This window comes from Leucopleurus acutus (genome assembly GCF_964270905.1).
Source record: "Leucopleurus acutus genome assembly, chromosome: 11".
NCBI classification, from domain to species: domain Eukaryota; kingdom Metazoa; phylum Chordata; class Mammalia; order Artiodactyla; family Delphinidae; genus Leucopleurus; species Leucopleurus acutus.
In genome coordinates this window covers 7254253-7270917 of record NC_139152.1, presented here as the reverse complement: position 1 = coordinate 7270917, position 16665 = coordinate 7254253, and the positions used below count along the sequence as shown (strand labels likewise).

General features: G+C 57.1%; 2 protein-coding genes across 2 annotated transcripts; both read right to left on the bottom strand.

The window, feature by feature from the left end:
- Positions 1–3083: 3083 nt before the first annotated feature.
- Positions 3084–8967, bottom strand: ENO2 (enolase 2; the record flags this gene model as incomplete). Its single annotated transcript, XM_082849333.1, has 11 exons — positions 3084–3153; positions 3459–3517; positions 3680–3788; positions 4050–4251; positions 5125–5322; positions 6551–6773; positions 6981–7114; positions 7705–7774; positions 8063–8121; positions 8272–8367; positions 8883–8967. 11 exons carry the CDS (start codon positions 8965–8967, stop codon positions 3084–3086), a joined length of 1305 nt encoding a protein of 434 aa, XP_082705459.1.
- Positions 8968–11528: 2561 nt separating this feature from the next.
- Positions 11529–16665, bottom strand: LRRC23 (leucine rich repeat containing 23; the record flags this gene model as incomplete). The annotated part of the gene is made up of 6 exons (XM_082849335.1): positions 11529–11802; positions 13654–13790; positions 14439–14569; positions 15651–15904; positions 16357–16466; positions 16543–16665. The coding sequence occupies 6 exons, from the start codon at positions 16663–16665 to the stop codon at positions 11529–11531; spliced, it is 1029 nt and encodes a 342-aa protein (XP_082705461.1).

The window sequence follows — 16665 nt, the reverse complement described above, 5'->3', positions numbered from 1 at the left end:
GCTGAGATCGGGAAGGCCAGAGAATGGGAGGGAGGCAGACTGGGAAACGGGAAGAGCTGGAGCCGGAGTCTGGACTGGGAGCCCTCAGTAGCGCTCCAGGTCGGGGCTGGGGGTGGTGTTTGTGTGTGAGCCCGCCAGCCAGAGGCCGAGGGTGGGCCCTGAGGGTAGGATCCCACCAGCCTTCTGAGAGGGAAGGAGCTTGGCTCTGCAGCAACTGGTAGATTTTGCCTATTTCCCTGGGCCAGGCTCAGCCTAGTTCTAGGAGTACCAGAAGCTCTGAATGGATCCTGTGGCACTGGGGAACCCGAGCAGGAAGGCTTCCCTGGCCTAGGAATGAATCACCACTCTTCAGACTCTTGAACTGGTTGGCACTCACTTTATTACCCCAGTCCCACCATCCTTATCCCTCAGGGCTTTCCAGACAGCTCCACCCCACCCACCCACCCCCGCTGCCCACTCCCTTCATCTGTGTCCTAGGAGAACCCCAGCTCCTTCTCCCCACCCCCCAACTTTGTTCCAAGGCTCCTCCTCTCCCCATGGTTCCCCCTCCATTGCATTTCCTCCCTGTCTGCACTGTTCAGTTCAGTCCCCCACTGGGCCCTGGCCCAGGCTCTTCCCAGCTCCTTTCCAGGCCGAGCTCATCTCCCTCCTTTTTTAACCACTAAGGGATGGGCTAGGATGGTGACATAGCGGAGCCTAAAAGAAAAACGTAGGCAGTGGTGGAAACGGGATAAGGAGAGTGAGAAGGGAAGCCAGGGCCTACCCCCTCCAATTCCTCCCCTACCTGAGGGCCAGGCTCACAACTCAGCTTCAGGGAGCATCACACACACCCCACCACCATCCCTCACCCCAGCTCCCTCTCTGGCCCCAGTCCCCCACGACCCACCCGTCTCCAGGCAACGGCACAAAAGGAAAGTGGAGAGAGGGGCCTGGGAGGCCCAGGCAGAGCTAGCTGTAACCCAATCCAAGCCAGTACCTGAGGGGTTGGGGTGGGGGGGGCATGAGAAGGCGACCTAGCAAGGAGGAAAGGGCAGAGGTTAAGAAATGTGGCTCTGACCAGGAGTTACTGAAGAAAGATGGATATAATGGACCCTAGAGAAAAGTACGGTGTGCCCCCAAGGGAAACAGAAAAGGACACCAGGAGACAGCAGAGAAGGGAAAGCTGAGATGCCCGCGCTGTAATGAAGAGCACAGAGGATGGGGCGAGAAACTCTTCGACTGAAAAGGGCCGAGTTGTCAGCCACACAGGAGGAGAAAAGCAGAGAAACGGGTCCTGCCCATACAGAATGGGAATCCTCTTTCAGTCCTGGAGCTGGGCAGAATGGCAGAGGGGGTCCAGGACCAGAACTCAGAGAAGAAACAGAGTGGGAGGCCCACAGAGGGAGCAGCCTTGCAATTCCCCCCACCCTCGCCCTGAAGCCAGTGCAGTCAACAGCCTACAGAAGCTTGATTCGCTCCAGTGGCCACAGCTCCACCCGGGTATCCGAGCCCTGGAGGGGGCTCCCCCGCCCCCCTCCTCCGGCCCCTCCCCCCTCCCCGCCCCCCTCCTCCCCGGTGGTTCCTGGGTTCCCATCTCAATGCTGGGGCTCCGCTGGAGCTGAAGGGTGATAGTGTGTCTCCCCAGCCACACACTGGCACCCTTCTCGCAGGCTGACCCAGGGAGGGGCCCGTTGAGCACCCCAGGTCCTGAATCTCCAGTTTACTGGAAGGCTGTTTCCTCCGGCTTCTGTACCCCCAGTACCATTCTTCCCAAGCACCATCCTTTCCTCCCCGGGCCCCCACCTTGCAGGGGGTGCTGCCCAGGCAGTGCTGGTCGATCCCAGAAGCAGCCAGGACTTGTTCTGGGAGAGGCCCAGTACCGGAGCTGCTCCAGCCCACAGCTTTATCCCTCCTCTGGTCAAGGCCTTTGGTGAATCTGCAAACCCTTTGGATCCCTTTCTCCAAAAATGCATATACACACACAATTTTTGATACTTTTAGGAATTCTGGGGCCCCAGGTTAAGGACCCCCAATTCCCCTGGGTCCTGGGGCCAGGCTTGCCACTGACACGGCAGGGCAATGTGCTCCCTGCCTGGCCAGGGTGAGGTGGGCAATGCCATCCTCCTGGCCTATTTGTTGGGCTTCTTCCTCTTTCTGTGCCCTCCCCAGCTCTGCTATCCAGTTTCACCGACTTCCAGGAGCTCCATCTTCTCTCCCCTCGTGTGGACGAGAGTAAGACTCCGCAGACACAGTAATGCACGGTGACTCACACTTTAATGGTGGTGCTCATTTCAACGCCACAGAGGTGCTGGCAGCTGTGGAACACGGCACGGGGGAGTGAGACGGTGCTCAGGTGCAGCTGCAGGAAGAACGAACGAGGGGCAGACGGGCTGGGGAGAGAGGGACAGGGGAGGAGCCCCGGGCACACAGCCCCACCTCTGGACCGAGCCAGGCTGAGGTGAAGGCTTGGCACGCACACAGGAACCCTCATCGAGGCCCCTTTCTGTGACCCTTCCCGTTCCAGCAAGACCCCCACCCCAGGCCATCTCAGAATCTACAGTCACATGAAATACAGACACACGGTCCCGTCCAGTCAGGCCAGTTTCTGGCCCTGGAGTTATGAGGAAGTGAATCATTAACAGGATGAATGAAAAATAAATAAATGAATAAATAATACATCAGTGCCTTGGGCCAGGCCTGAGCACGCAGCCAGCACTCCCCTCCACTCAGCACTGTGCAGTTCCCGTCTCATATGCAACCTGGAAACGAACAGACCCAGCGCAAAGCACACATGACACACGGCCCCTCTACACACCGCAACAACCAGCCCTGACGCTCCGGCACAGACCCTGATCGGTCTTCCATGGATGCCCTTACATCCTCAGTCCATGGCCAGTTTTTGAGGAGGGAGAAGAGAAAGGAAGGAGTGGAGAGTGTGGAACCCAGAGTGGGCGAGAGCGGAGACAGCAGGGGCTGGACCAGTCAAGGAGCAGCGCAGCAGGTCAGCCGGGGTGTTGTCTGGGGTGAAATTTCGAGCAGGACTGGAAAGAAGAGGTTCCAGGAGGACAGGCGAGGGGTTCCAAGTCTCCAGGCAGGTAGAGGGATCACAGCACGCTGGGATTGCGGAAATTATGTCCGGCGAAGCGAGCTTCGTCCCCCAGCTCTTCTTCGATTCTGAGAGAGGTGAGTCAGAAAGGAAAAGAGTCAGGGAAGCAGGAGGACCGCCCCCGCTTCCCATGGGGCCGCCATCCTCCAAGCCCCTCGCACCACCTGCTCCCGGGTCCTGGCCTGAGCGAGGGCATTCCCTGGCTTTCCGTGGGCTGTCAATCAGGCCATCTGTAAACCCATCAATCAAAAACAAGTATTCTCTGGATGCCTACTGTTTGTTCTCCAGGCCCCGGGCACTGGAGATGAAATGGTGGAGAAACACAGCTTATAACCCCCTGGGCCCTGGGCTTCCATTCCCCGGGTCCCCTCACCTCATGAGCTGGTTGTACTTAGCCAGACGCTCGGAACGGCATGGGGCACCAGTCTTGATCTGAAACACCACAAAAGAGAAGCAGCTCCGTGGCCGCCCTTTGCCCCGTGAAAGAAAACTTATACTCCCTTGAAATTCCCCCAACACCCGCAAACACCTGGAAGGAGAGAGCCACCCGAGCCTAGAACCCACCAATTGCACAAAGGGCTCCCTGGCGCTCACCTGGCCTGTGCACAGCCCTACCACCAGGTCCGCAATGAACGTGTCCTCAGTCTCTCCCGAGCGGTGACTCACCATGACCCCCCAGCCATTCTCCTGGGCCAGCTTGCACCTGCATCCGTACAGCACCACTGAGCCCCAGCGCCTCACGCCCGCACCCTCTTCTCATGCCCGCACCCTCTTCTCATGCCCGCACCCTCTTCTCATGCCCGCACCCTCTTCTCATCCCCTATGTTGGTCAAGAAACGTCTGGGTGGAGGGAGCAGAACCAGGAGAGCCATGAAAGTGACTCCAGGTTCCCTGCCCCCTTTAGCACTTGTGGGCAAGACTGGGCTGGGAGAAACGGGCTGAGTCAGGGACGGCAGGCACTCACGCTTGGATGGCTTCGGTGACCGAACCGATCTGGTTGACCTTCAGCAGCAGACAGTTGCAGGCCTTCTCCTCCACGGCCCGCTCGATTCGCTTTGGGTTGGTCACTGTCAGGTCGTCACCCACAATCTGGATCCCCACGTTGGCTGTGAACTTGGACCAGGCAGCCCAGTCGTCCTGGTCAAAGGGGTCCTCAATAGAGACCACTGATGGGAGAGCGATGCGGAGGCTCTGAGTCAGGCAGGAACACCCCGCTGAGATTCCCTGAATGGACAGGTCAGACCCCCTGGCCAATTCAGCTTCCTCACCCCTGCTTCCCCCGAAACAAGCCTGCCCTAACTGCTTCTTGATTCTGCCATAAAACCTTCAAAAACAAGAGTTTAGAAACTTTCTCACAACCTATCTTGGTATTTTCCCATCTTCTACCAGGAAGCCCTTCCTCGTTGCTATTCTAAAAACTTCATTCTGCAATCTAAGTCTATTTTCTCTCGCTTTGTCTCAGGAACTGGAAGCCAAGAGCCTCCGTCCAGGGGTAAAAGCCACTGGGGGACCTAGAGAGGGCGATTCAGCACCTCCGCATCCGCATGACGTCCAGCTCCACTCAGCATCCAGCATCCAGCCACCACACTGCTGGCTTATGGGATCTTAGTTCCCTGACCAGGGATTGAACCCGTGCCCTCGGCAGTGAAAGTGCAGAGTCCTAATCACTGGACCGCCAGGGAATTCCCCAGCATCCAGTTTTCTCAACCAAAGATCCTGAACTGTGCTAGTTCCAGTCACCCTCTCACCAGGCCTGGTTCCTCCCAAACCCGCCCCCTGATCCCAGCAGCTTCAGAGATCATGACTTTAATCAGGATCCAAAGCAGATGGAACAGACTCACCACTGGTACCTGCACAATTACACGACATCCAAAGCCCCACCTCTGCAGGAGGCTCCTTCACCCCATCCCTGGTTCTCAGGTTCCTCGCAGGACATCTCTCCCTGACACCCGGGTCAGCACCCCCGTAAGGTCCAGAGTTGTCCCCAGCACATCCCTGCCTGCCCCCTGCCCTCCCCCTGCCACAGTTCTTGCTCTCACCAGGATAGTTCCTGACAAAGTCCTGGTAGAGGGCCCCCAGCTGGTCCCCAGTGATGTATCGGGAAGGATTAGCGGGAGACTTGAAGTCCAAGTCGTATTTGCCATCACGATGAAACTCCGAGGCGGCGACATCCATGCCAATGACGATCTTTTCTGTGTAGCCAGCCTTGTCAATGGCTTCCTTCACCAGCTCCAAGGCTGGGGATGGAATACGATGGGCGAGGGGGAATGAGGGAAAGAAAGAAATTCAGAACAGAAGTGGAGGGCTGTTGCTAGGGAGAGGTCTGGTTAAGGTTGTTTTGGGGTTATTCTCAGGTCTGCGACGAGCAGGCCACCTTTTAGGAAGGCAGAGGAATGGAATTGTGTTAATAATAGTCTTTTTGTTTTTGTTTTGGCCGCGCCGCACGGTGTGTGGGATCTTGGTTCCCTGACCAGGGATCGAACCGCAGCCCCTGCATTGGAAGCATGGACTCTTAACCACTGGACCACCAGGGAAGTTCCATAGTTTTGTCTTGTTTTGTTTTTTTGCGGTACGTGGGCCTCTCACTGTTGTGGCCTCTCCCGTTGCGGAGCACAGGCTCCGGACGCGCAGGCTCAGCGGCCAAGACTCACGGGCCCAGCCGCTCCGCGGCACGTGGGATCTTCCCGGACCGGGGCACGAACCCGTGTCCCCTGCATCGGCAGGCGGACTGTCAACCACTGCGCCATCAGGGAAGCCCAGTTTTGTTTGTTGTTTGTTTGTTTTGTTTTAAATAGCTATAATTTATTGAGGGCTTAACTATGTCACCTAAGCACTTACACATGATCTCATTTAATCCTCACAATATGCTAAGAGGTAGAGACTGTTGTTCCCATTTTACAGATGAGAAAGACAAGCACAGAGAAGTTAAGTGAGCAAGATCCCCAGCCAGTAACTCTTCAAGTCAAGGTTCAAATCCAGGCAATTTGGCCCCAGAAAGTTAACTCTTAGCCACTACCTGCCTGTATAGTTTCTCTTCACTATAAGGTTTCTCCCAGGGCAGAGAAAGGCTAGAAATCCTAGATGTCTAAGAGGTTGGGGTGAGAATGGGATAGATTTGGAGTGGATTCCCTGCAGTATGGTGTATCTCATCAAACTGAGGCTCCATCGGAGTTAAAGGTGGGGACGGATCCCAAAGGTCACCTAGACCATCTCCCAGCATCCCCAGGGGCTCCAGTGGGAACTTGCAGATGCTTACAGATCTGGCTGGGTGGATAAAGAATGTCCTCTTAGGCCTGCATGTGAATTTGTTAGGCCCTCTGGCACCCACTCCGAGGAATGGAACTTCTTGGAATTAGCTCAGGGACCCTCACGCAGCCTCCTCGGGACTTGGTGAAATGTGTGCCCCTTCCTGATGTCCCGGGATGGAGTGAGACTTAGAGCTAGGAGTGGGGCTCCTGGCCTCACCTTCACTGTTCTCCAGGATATTGGGGGCAAAGCCACCTTCATCTCCCACGTTGGTGGCATCCTTGCCATACTTGTCCTTGATGACGCCCTTGAGTGTGTGATAGACCTCCGCCCCGAGTCGCATGGCATCCCGAAAGCTCTCAGCGCCCACTGGGAGGATCATAAACTCCTGCATGGCCAGCTTGTTCCCAGCATGGGAGCCCCCATTGATCACATTGAAGGCCTGGGAGCCACAGGAGGACAGAAAAGTCACAGAGCACTTCCCTCTCCGCCCCTGGGAGTGTCAACCCCAAATCCCAAACTTCCTCCAGCTTCCTGGACTCAGAGTCCCCTGTCCCCATCCTTTCTCTTTAGCTGCGCCTCATCAGTCCTCACAAGGCTTCATACTCCCTCCCCACCCACCCCTGGGAGGGGCAGGTCATAGTCTCACCGGCACAGGCAGGATGAGGTCTGAGTTCCCGGCCAGCTGAGCAATGTGGCGGTAGAGGGGCAATTCCTGCTCGGCCGCCCCTGCCTTACACACGGCCAGGGACACACCCAGGATGGCATTGGCCCCAAACTTGGCTGGGAGATTACAGAGGAAGGCACTGAGCAAACACGTCCCCTTCCCCTTCCAGGCCTCGCCTCCACCTACACTCCCCAAAAGGAGCCAGTAAAGGAGACCCCCCTCCTCCCTCCCCACTCCTGCAACACCTCATCCATCCTCTCCTGAAAATAGTGGGGGTCGGCGAGGGGAGGTGAGTGGAAAGGGCAGAGAGCGGCACTATTGCTAAACACCCCTGAGACCACAGACTATCTGCCACCAACTCCCCCCTCCTTATGCTGCAAAGTTCTCCCTTCTGTCTAATGTCATTCCCCTCCCACTGGCGTTAAACTCATGGTTTCTTGAAGGGCTAGTCCTCCTCGGGTCATCCTTCTCTCTCTCTTTTTTTTTTTTTTTTTTTTGGCCACACCTCACAGCCTGCAGGATCCGACCAGGGATCGTACCCGTGCCCCCTGCAGCGGAAGCTCATGCGTGGAGTCCTAACCACTGGACCTCCAGGGAAGTCCCAGGTCATCCTTCCTAAAAAGCCCCCCACAGCGCTGGCCCCTCAGTTCTCCATCTGTTCCATGAGTTCCCTCCCCACCCCGACTCTCTCCCAGCCCCCGCTTACACTTGTTCTCAGTCCCATCCAAGTCCAACATGAGGTTGTCCAGCTTCTCTTGTTCCACCACAGAGAGACCCTGTGAGCAGAACCTCCATCACCCAAAGCCAGGATGAAGGCTGGACCCTAAGCCAGCGGGCCCCCTACATCCACACACAGGCTCACATCTAGCCAGGGTCCAACCAGCTTCCTGCAACAGCGGCCTGTCTGGATTAGGGGACCTGAAGCTCCATGGGAGCAGGGGGCATCCTTCCCCGGTAACCATGATTCCCAAGAGGTGGGCCTTTCTCCCTCTCCTTCATCATCCCCTAATCCAGGGTTCCTTCCAGGACCCTGGTCCCCACCCCCAGCAAAGAGCGGGCCTCACTGAGCTGATGAGGGCCGGGGCGATGGCGGTGTTGATGTGGTCCACTGCCTTCAAGACACCTAGGGAGAGGTGGAGAGGTCAGGCCGGCTCAGGCCAGGCGGGGCCCGAAGAGGAAAGGTGGGGGGAAGGCATGCAGGAAGAGGGCTGGGGACTGGTGTGAGGTCCCCAGTAGAGGGACGGGAGAGCCGGGAAAAGACAAAGGGCCTCACCTTTGCCTAAGTAACGCTGTTTGTCCCCATCCCTTAGCTCCAGGGCCTCATAGATACCAGTGGAGGCTCCACTGGGCACGGCAGCCCGGAAAAGCCCTGGGAGGGGAACGTGGAATGAGGATGGAGAGAGAGGACACCACAGGGACCAGAGATTCTTCAGCCTTCCAGCTCTACGCCCCTGCAGCCGCATCCAGCCTTCTTCCACCAGTGCTCCTTAACGACCCCCCCGCCCCGCCCCGACCCGGACACACGCACGGAGGCGGATGCACAAGCACTGGCCTCCTCATCCACCCAACTGAGGTCCCACGTGCGCAAGTGGGAACCCACAGAAATGAAGCTACGCAGGCAGCACACATGGTGCACGCACACACGGTACACACACGCACACACGGTGAACACAGAGGGCAGAAGCAGGCTGTGTATCACACACTAAACTAGCACACAGAGACCGGCCTATCTGGCTCCCCTGGAAAAGGAGGATCCACCCCGCCCCGCTACAGGCTCGTGAGCCTGGCCCAGCGCCCCATCCCCACTGGGAATCCCCGGGGAGCCTCCCATGCCAGGCGAGGGCAAAGCCAGCATGGCGGCTGTGGGAAGGCCCTGCCCATTACCTTTGGCAGTGTAGAGATCCACCTCCACCGTGGGATTCCCACGGGAGTCCAGGATCTCCCGGGCCCAGATCTTCTCAATGGACATGATGGCTGGGATCTCCTTGGGTGGAAGGGAAGGAAGGAGAAAGGTAAGAGGCTTAGAGGGGTGGAGCCTGAGACCAGTGGGAGGGGCCAAAGGCTGGGAGGCTGGGAGGGATGGGAAAGAGGTTACTGCACTGGGCGGGGTGTGGGGGGTGACGAGGAGCTGGCTGCAGTCGTCGGCTGTAGAAGGGATCCCCCCGCCCGTGGGGAGAGGAGAAGGTCAATGCAGTGAGGAAGGGGAGGTCACTGCAGTGGGGGGCGGGGTAGGATCAAAAACGAGATGGGACTGATTCACTTTGTTATAAAGCAGAAACTAACACACCATTGTAAAGCAATTATACCCCAATAAAGATGTTAAACAAAAAAAAAAAAAAAAAAAACGAGATGGGAGGACTCCGCAGTGAGGAGGGGTGGGGAAGGGCACGGCAGTGGTTCCCTCGCCCCCTCAGCAGCCGGCTGGTGGGGTTCCCCCAGATCTCCTCAGGGCGGTCCGGCTGCTAGGTTTGCATTTCTCCTTGGAGCCCAGAAGAGCATGGGTCGTATGGGCAGCGGGAGGCCTCTCCTCCTGAGCCCCCATCCCCCACAATCTAATGCTCCAACCCCCACTCCAAGGTCCCAATCTCCCTCCAAATGTATGTCCCTCCTCTTCCCGAGAGATGTACAGTAGAGAAGTCTGCGAGAGGGTCCTCAGTCTCTGAGAGTTGCCGTGGGGAGGGAGGAGGACGAAGAGAGACCCGTGGGGAGAGGCACGGCTGGGCCGGTCCTCTCCCGGCCCCTAGACAAATTCTCCCTTCTTCCCATCCCTCCCCGGTGCAGTGGAAACACTGTAACCGGAGTGGGCGATGCGGGAGAGGAGTGGGAGAGGGGCGTCTAGAGGAAGTCTGCGGACGCCGAGGAAGGGTGAGAAAGACATTTCCCCGATGCAAAGCCAAAGGACGTGCCAGGGTAAAAATGCACAGCCCGGGGAGACCGCGAAACCTTATCATCGACAGAACCCGAGGCGAAAAGGGGCATGGGGAGGGGGCAGACAAGGGTGGAGAAAGGCGCAGTTGGACACAGGTGCGCAGAGGCCTGGCGCGCGAATGAGGAGGGGGCGACAGCCTGAAACCGAGACGAGCGGTCCGGGAAGGCTGGGGAAGGAGGTGCCTGCGGGGCGCGGGTGGCGAAGCAGGTGCGCAGCGCCGCGGGGCGAGGGATGCGCGAGTCCCGGGGAGAGGGGCGGGGGCGCGGCGGCGAGGGGAGGGGGCCGGAGGGGCGCGGGGCTCGTCTGGGGCTTCACCTTGGGGCTGCAGACCCAGCCTGTGGCGGTGGCGCTGTCGGTGGCGCTGGCAGTGGTGGTGGTGGCGGCGCAGAGAGAGCGGGAGTGGCGGTGGCGGCGGCTGCGGCTGCGGCGCCCGGGCGGCGGGCGGGGGAGGCGCGGATAGGGCCGGGCGGGCGCATGTGACCCGGAGCCCCCGATGATTCAGGAGCCGCCAGCGGAGGCGCACGTAGGAGCGCGGAGGAGGGGGGGGGTACCGATGGGATGGGGCGGGGAGGGCAGGAGGAGAGCGATGTGGGAGGGGCCGGGGGCCACCCACGACCTATACCCCCGCCGCCCACGCGCGCTCATACCCACGCCCCGACCCCGTGGAAAGTAACAATCTCAGCCTGACGCCAGTGAAGCCCGTGACAGCCTCAGTGTCTCACAAACCCGGTCAGACACGAGAGTATCAAAATGTCTCTTTATTGGAAAAACGAACAACTGTTCCTAACACTCCAGGCCGCCGCCTCCGCAGCCAGTTCCTCAAGCATCCCCTGGCCCATCCAAGCCCGGTTCCCACCAGGCCTACCCGAGGGCTGCTCCCGCGCAGTCACCGCTGCCCAGGTGCCCGTCACAGAGTCTGGGAGGCGGGCTGTGATGAATTCCTAGGCCTGGGGCAAGAGAAGGCGTCCTCTGTCTCCGGAAGAGGGGGTGTGGGCCCCCCCAACTGGGAGTCTCCTCGGTCTTGGAGCCAGCATCTTTGGTCTCCTGGAGGAAGAGGACAGAAGCCAATCCCCTGGGCCCCCTGCACTCCCACTGCTGCCTCTGCCCCACCTGAAGTGCCAGCTGCCACGCTTCCCTGGTCTCATAGCCTGTCTCTTCCTGCCTCCTGCCCTCCTTTCTTCCTTCTGTCCTGTTATTCTTAGCTCTGCTCTTTAGTGCAGGATCTTCCTCTCCTGCCTTCTCTAGGCCCAGCTGCCATCCTCATACACCACGGCCCCCAACCCCGCCCCCCCCATGCCCCAGACCCAGCATTTCCCATCAGGTGTGGCTGCCCAGCCCACAGCCACCTCTCTGCCTGCCACCCCATTCACACTGCTTACTCCTCGGGCCTCCTGATGTATCTCCTAAGCCTCTCTCAGCTCCTCCCAGGCTCTTCTGGTCTTTCTCCTCACCTGTGACTCCTAACCCAGGTCTCCCCAAGGGTTCTCCTTGCCTCTGCCTCCCTCACCCACCTCCTCCTGCAGCAACTTCCCTTCCCGTCCGCCAGGCCCTTGGCCTCCTCTTCTGGCCTCCCTGCCCCCCATCCTTACTGTCCTTGGAGGCTAGGGGAACTGCGAGATCGATGACTGGTCCAGTTCCAATTCGGGCTCGGGCTCGGCCTCCTCCTTCACCCTCTGCCGGATCTCGTCAGCCTCAGCTCTCTCCTCCTCCTCGTAGAAGTCCTTGTCCAGGCGCTCGAGATGCGCCACCTGCACCAGGGCCTCCCGGCGGTAGTCGTTCTCGTCCGTACACGGGTTGTCCAGCAGCACCAAGGCTCGCAGCTTGGGCAGGTTCCGCAGCTTGGCGAGCTCCCCCAGGTCAGCCACCATGTTGCCCCTGCCGGTGTGGTGGGGAGGTGTTCACGAGAGAACGATGGGCTTCGGAGGCTAGCTACCAGGTATGGGCCCTCAGGGGGAGTCTCCCACTGGGCTCCGGTTTCTCTAGAAACATGGCCTCTGTGGACTGGCCTGCCACGCACTGCCAGATTTGCTGCAGAGACGCTGTGTGACCCTACTCCTGTCCTGTTCCGCCCTTCAGGGAATCCCTAGGCGCCACTGTCTATTCTGTAATGTGTCATATTTATCTTTTTGGAGCAGCAGAGCTAGGTATCAGCCCTGTCTTGTAGTTGGGGAGTAGGGGGGTATCTCCTTTGTAGGGACAGATTTCTGTGTCATCACACCTAACCAAAGGTTAGAAGGTAGGACCGAGGCAGTGGAGAAGGAAATGGGCTCTAGGGTCATGGAGGTGGTGCTGTCTCGGTGCTCCCACAGGAAGGAGCCTGGCGCTGGGGATGGGTCGGGGCCTCCGAGCCTGAAGAATAAGCTTCCTCCCCTCAAGTACCTCATTGTAGGATACTGTGTATTGTTTTCATGCTCTTGCCTCACGCCTCAGAGGCTGGACTGTCCCTGCTTGCAGGTCTTTGGCCCCAGGGGCACCTCCCAGTCACTGAGACAACCCCTCTGCCCCACACTTACTTCTAAACATCCCTGGTAAATAGCCACTGAGGAAGGTCCATTATCCCTGTCTAGACCATTAACAGGAAAACCATACCCCCTGCACCCTACCAGACCAAGGGGGCAGAGCTAATTAGCAAGAGATCGCTCCAGCAGTCAAAGCAGGACTTTGGGCTTCAAGGTACAACCACCACTCCCTACATGGAGACTCTTTTTCCACTGCCAGAATCGAGGATTTGTCTTTGTTGACGAAAGAGGCAATTTCCTTACGTCTTTGCTTAAAGATACACACATAAAATCCTCCATCTGACAAGAGTTGCTGCAAGAAAATCGCCCCTGATCCTCAGTGCCTTTCCATCTAGAGATTTTCTTTTAAATACTCTTCTCACCTCAGATCTGAGCACGGGGACTTACCTCGTGGCGCAGTGGTTAAGAATCCGTCTGCCAATTCAGGGGACACGGGTTCGAGCCCTGGTCCGGGAAGATCCCACATGCCGCGGAGCAACTAAGCCCGTGCGCCACAACTACTGAGCCTGCGTTCTAGAGCCCGCGAGCCACAGCTACTGAGCCCGCGTGCCACAACTACTGAAGCCAGCGTGCCTAGAGCCTGTGCTCCACAACAAGAGAAGCCACCGCAGTGAGAAACCCGTGCACCGCAATGAAGAGTAGCCCCTGCTCGCCACAACTAGAGAAAGCCCGCGCAGCAACGAGGACCCAACGCAGCCAAAAATAAATAAATAAATTTATGGAAAAAAAAAACAAAAACAAATCTGAGCATGTCTTGTGTTTTATAGCAGTATGGGGCCCATTACAGGTGGGGCTCAGGAGAAGAGAGGCAGGAAACTGGAAGGGGAATTGGGGCCCAGGAGATGGAGAAGGGCAGTGGAAACTTATATGGGATGGAGCCAGACTGTGAGTCCCTGAGAACAGGGACCATCTCTGATTCCTTCAGATGGTTCCCGGAATACAGCACAAGGCCTGGCACGTAGTACATTCTCAATATGTGGGTTGAATGAATAGGGTTCAGGGGTCTCAGGCTACAAAGGTCTCAGTGCTGTAATTAGGACTGATGCAGAAGAAAGTAAGGACAGGAGGGGGGAGGATCAGGATGGAGGATGAGGTGAGAATCTGGGGGTGGTGTAGAACTGGGGGATTGGGACCAGGGAGAAACATAGGGGCAAAGGTGGCTCCTGGTCAAGGGTAGAGGCACGGGGGGCCTGGAGGGGGTTCCTACCTTAGGTTGAGGTACTGCAGTGATTCCATTTCCTTGGAGAAGCCACTCAGAGTTTCAATCTGGTTGTCTCGAAGATGCAAGGTAGTGAGATTGCTTAGGCTTTCCAAGCCTTCCACCTTCTTCAACAGGTTCTGGGCCTAGACCCCAGGATACAGTAGATCGATTGGGAGAGGGGAGCAGGGAGAGGGAAGGAAATCAGAAAGAGATGCAGCAAAAGGGCAAATCTAAGAGGTAGAGAGGGTACAGGAGGGCAGTGGAGGTGGGTAGAGACCCGCGTAGAGAGTAAAGAATCCAGAAGAAGCTGCCAACCCAGAGACAGCTCAGCAGTGACTCCTACTGCCCATCCCAGCATGGCCACCTCTGATTAAGGAGGAGATGCTTCAGCCCACCGCCCGCACCAAGAGCCTCACTGCTCCACTGAGGAGAAATGGCTTCAGCTCCATCCTGGAATGAGGCGACTCAAGAGTCTAAAAGCCTAGACACATAAGTGGCCTCCTTAGCCTGATCTGAACCTCAGTTATGCACAAGGTGCTGCTACCTGTATCAAAGCAAACTGTCTCTGTATTATCCACACATCGTGTATTATCGGCCCTGCTAGGTGCTGAGCACCTTGTCTGTTTTGACTCTGAATCCACACAGCACCTGGCACCGAGTAAGCACTCAGGAAATGATACCAATTACGATGATGATGAAGTTAGTAGGCGAGTCTACTAGAACCGGGCATCCTGGCCCCCAGGACAGCACCCCCTTCCCGGCACCAACCACCCTCTGACCCAGTGAGCTACCAGGAAGAGGTTCTTCAGCTTAGGAAGGTTGATTCCCAGGGTGCTGTTCAGCTGGTTCCCCCGAAGCTCCAGTGTGTGCAGGCTCATCAGCTTCTGGGGGTCCAGACCTGTCACCATGTGGATGTGGTTCCCTGAGAAGGAGGGTGTCAAGAGTTCAAAGGGCCACTTCAAATGTTCAGCAGTAGAGCCTGAATTTGGGGAGCCTCTGCATCACCTTCTCTAATGCCAGGTGATACGAGGAGGGACAGCTCCAGACTTAAGGGCTGCAGAGCCCTGGACAGTGGTCTGGCAGTCCAAGGGCCCGATGGATGTGCCCACCTAAGTCTTTGAGGAGTGAATGAAGGGTGCCCAGCAATCTATATGGCTAACTCCCTCTCCTCCTTCAAGTCTTTGCTCCAATGTCAACTTCCCAATGACACTTGTCCTAACCAACCTGTTTGAAATCGCCACCCCTGCTCCCCCCTTTTCCTTTACCCTGATTTTTTCCATAGCACTTATCTCCTTTTAACATGCTTTATAAATTTACTTATTTTTTTAAATTTTTATTTATTTATTTTTGGCCGTGTTGGGTCTTTTGTTACTGCGCACAGGCTTTCTCTAGTTGCAGTGAGCGGGCTTCTCACTGCGGTGGCTTCTCTTGTTGCGGATCACAGGCTCTAGGTGCGCGGGCATCAGTAGTTGCGGCGCACGGGCTCAGGAGTTGTGGCTCGCGGGCTTAGTTGCTCCGCAGCATGTGGGATCTTCCTGGACCAGGGCTCGAACCTGTGTCCCCTGCATTGGCAGGCGGATTCTTAACCACTGCGCCACCAGGGAAGTCCCTAAATTTACTTATTTATTGTGATCATTGGGACTTCCCTGGTGGTCCAGTGGCTAAGACTCCATCCTTCCACTGCAGGGGATACGGGTTTGATCCCTGCTTGGGGAACTAAGATCCCACATGCCACGCAGTACAGCCAAAAATTAAAAATAAAATACTGATCACTGATAATTGCCTGCCTCCCTTGACTACAATGTAAGCTACAGGAGAAGAGGGATTTTCTTTGTTTTGTTCACTGCTACATCTCCAGCACACAGAACTGTCATCGTGAACCATCGTGAATGAGTGAATGCATGAATGCAGATTGCTGTGTGGCACAGCCAAGGACCACACTGCCCACTTATGTCGGCCCCAGGTGAGGAAGGAATCTTGTGAGGCCCATCCCAAGGCCCCACCTTTGAGATCCAGGCTGGCCAGACGAGGATGAGAGATGCCCTCAGTGTCGGTGATCTGGTTATAGGCAAAGCTGGCGATCTGCAGGTAGGGCAGTTCGCTCAACCGGGCACTCCGCAGCCTGTTGCCGTCAGCCTTGAGCCAGAGCAGGTGGGTGAGGCAATTGAGTGGGGACAAGTCTGTCAAGTGGTTTCTGGAAACATCCACAAAGCGCAGATGGATGTAGGAACGCAGCAAGTGGATGTCTGTCAGATCCCTAGGAGATGGTAGAGGCCAGGGTCAGGGTTAAGAATCCAGCAAGGACTATCAGAGGTACTAAAGCAGAGGGCAGTGTGAAGATGGCTTAGAGTGGAGAGGAGAGGGGCTGACAGAAGGGAGGGCTGGGGAGGGGGAAGAGAAGGTAGGTGGGTTCTCAACGGTGGGCAGGGACCTTGTGTCTGTGAAGGGCCGAGAAGCGACACTCTGAAAGACTAGTGAGGTAGTCCAACAGGAATCCCCACCCCCATCCCATACCCTCACAGCCTCCAATTGCCCAGGCCAGCTCTGACACAGGGAGTCACAGCGTCCTGAAAAGTAGACTCTATCCTTCCCTCCTCGCTGGTCCAGGATGCCAGATATCCAACCTCAGCCGAAACACCCAGGATGGAGGCTGAGAAAGGACACTGGGTCCCACATCCTCAGACCTCTCCTGGTCCCCCATGAACACACCTGTCTTTAACCACCAGCTTGACGTAAGCATGGGCCAGTCCATTACCCGTCTTGCAGAGCGCAGAAAGCCCTTCCTTCATCATGTCCTCTGTGAGGGGCGTGGACATCCACTGCAGTAGGAAGCGGACTCAGGCATCCCTTTCTCCCCAGCCCTTAATCCCGGCCCCTCTGTTTCCAAGCTCTCACTTCCTCAGAGTCTTCTCCCTCTTTCCTGTGGTCCTCCCACTCCTCTGTCTCCTTCTCGTCGTCTTCCCTTTCCAGACCATCCAGGTTTGACTCAAAGTCTTCCAGATCATCTTCATCTGACAT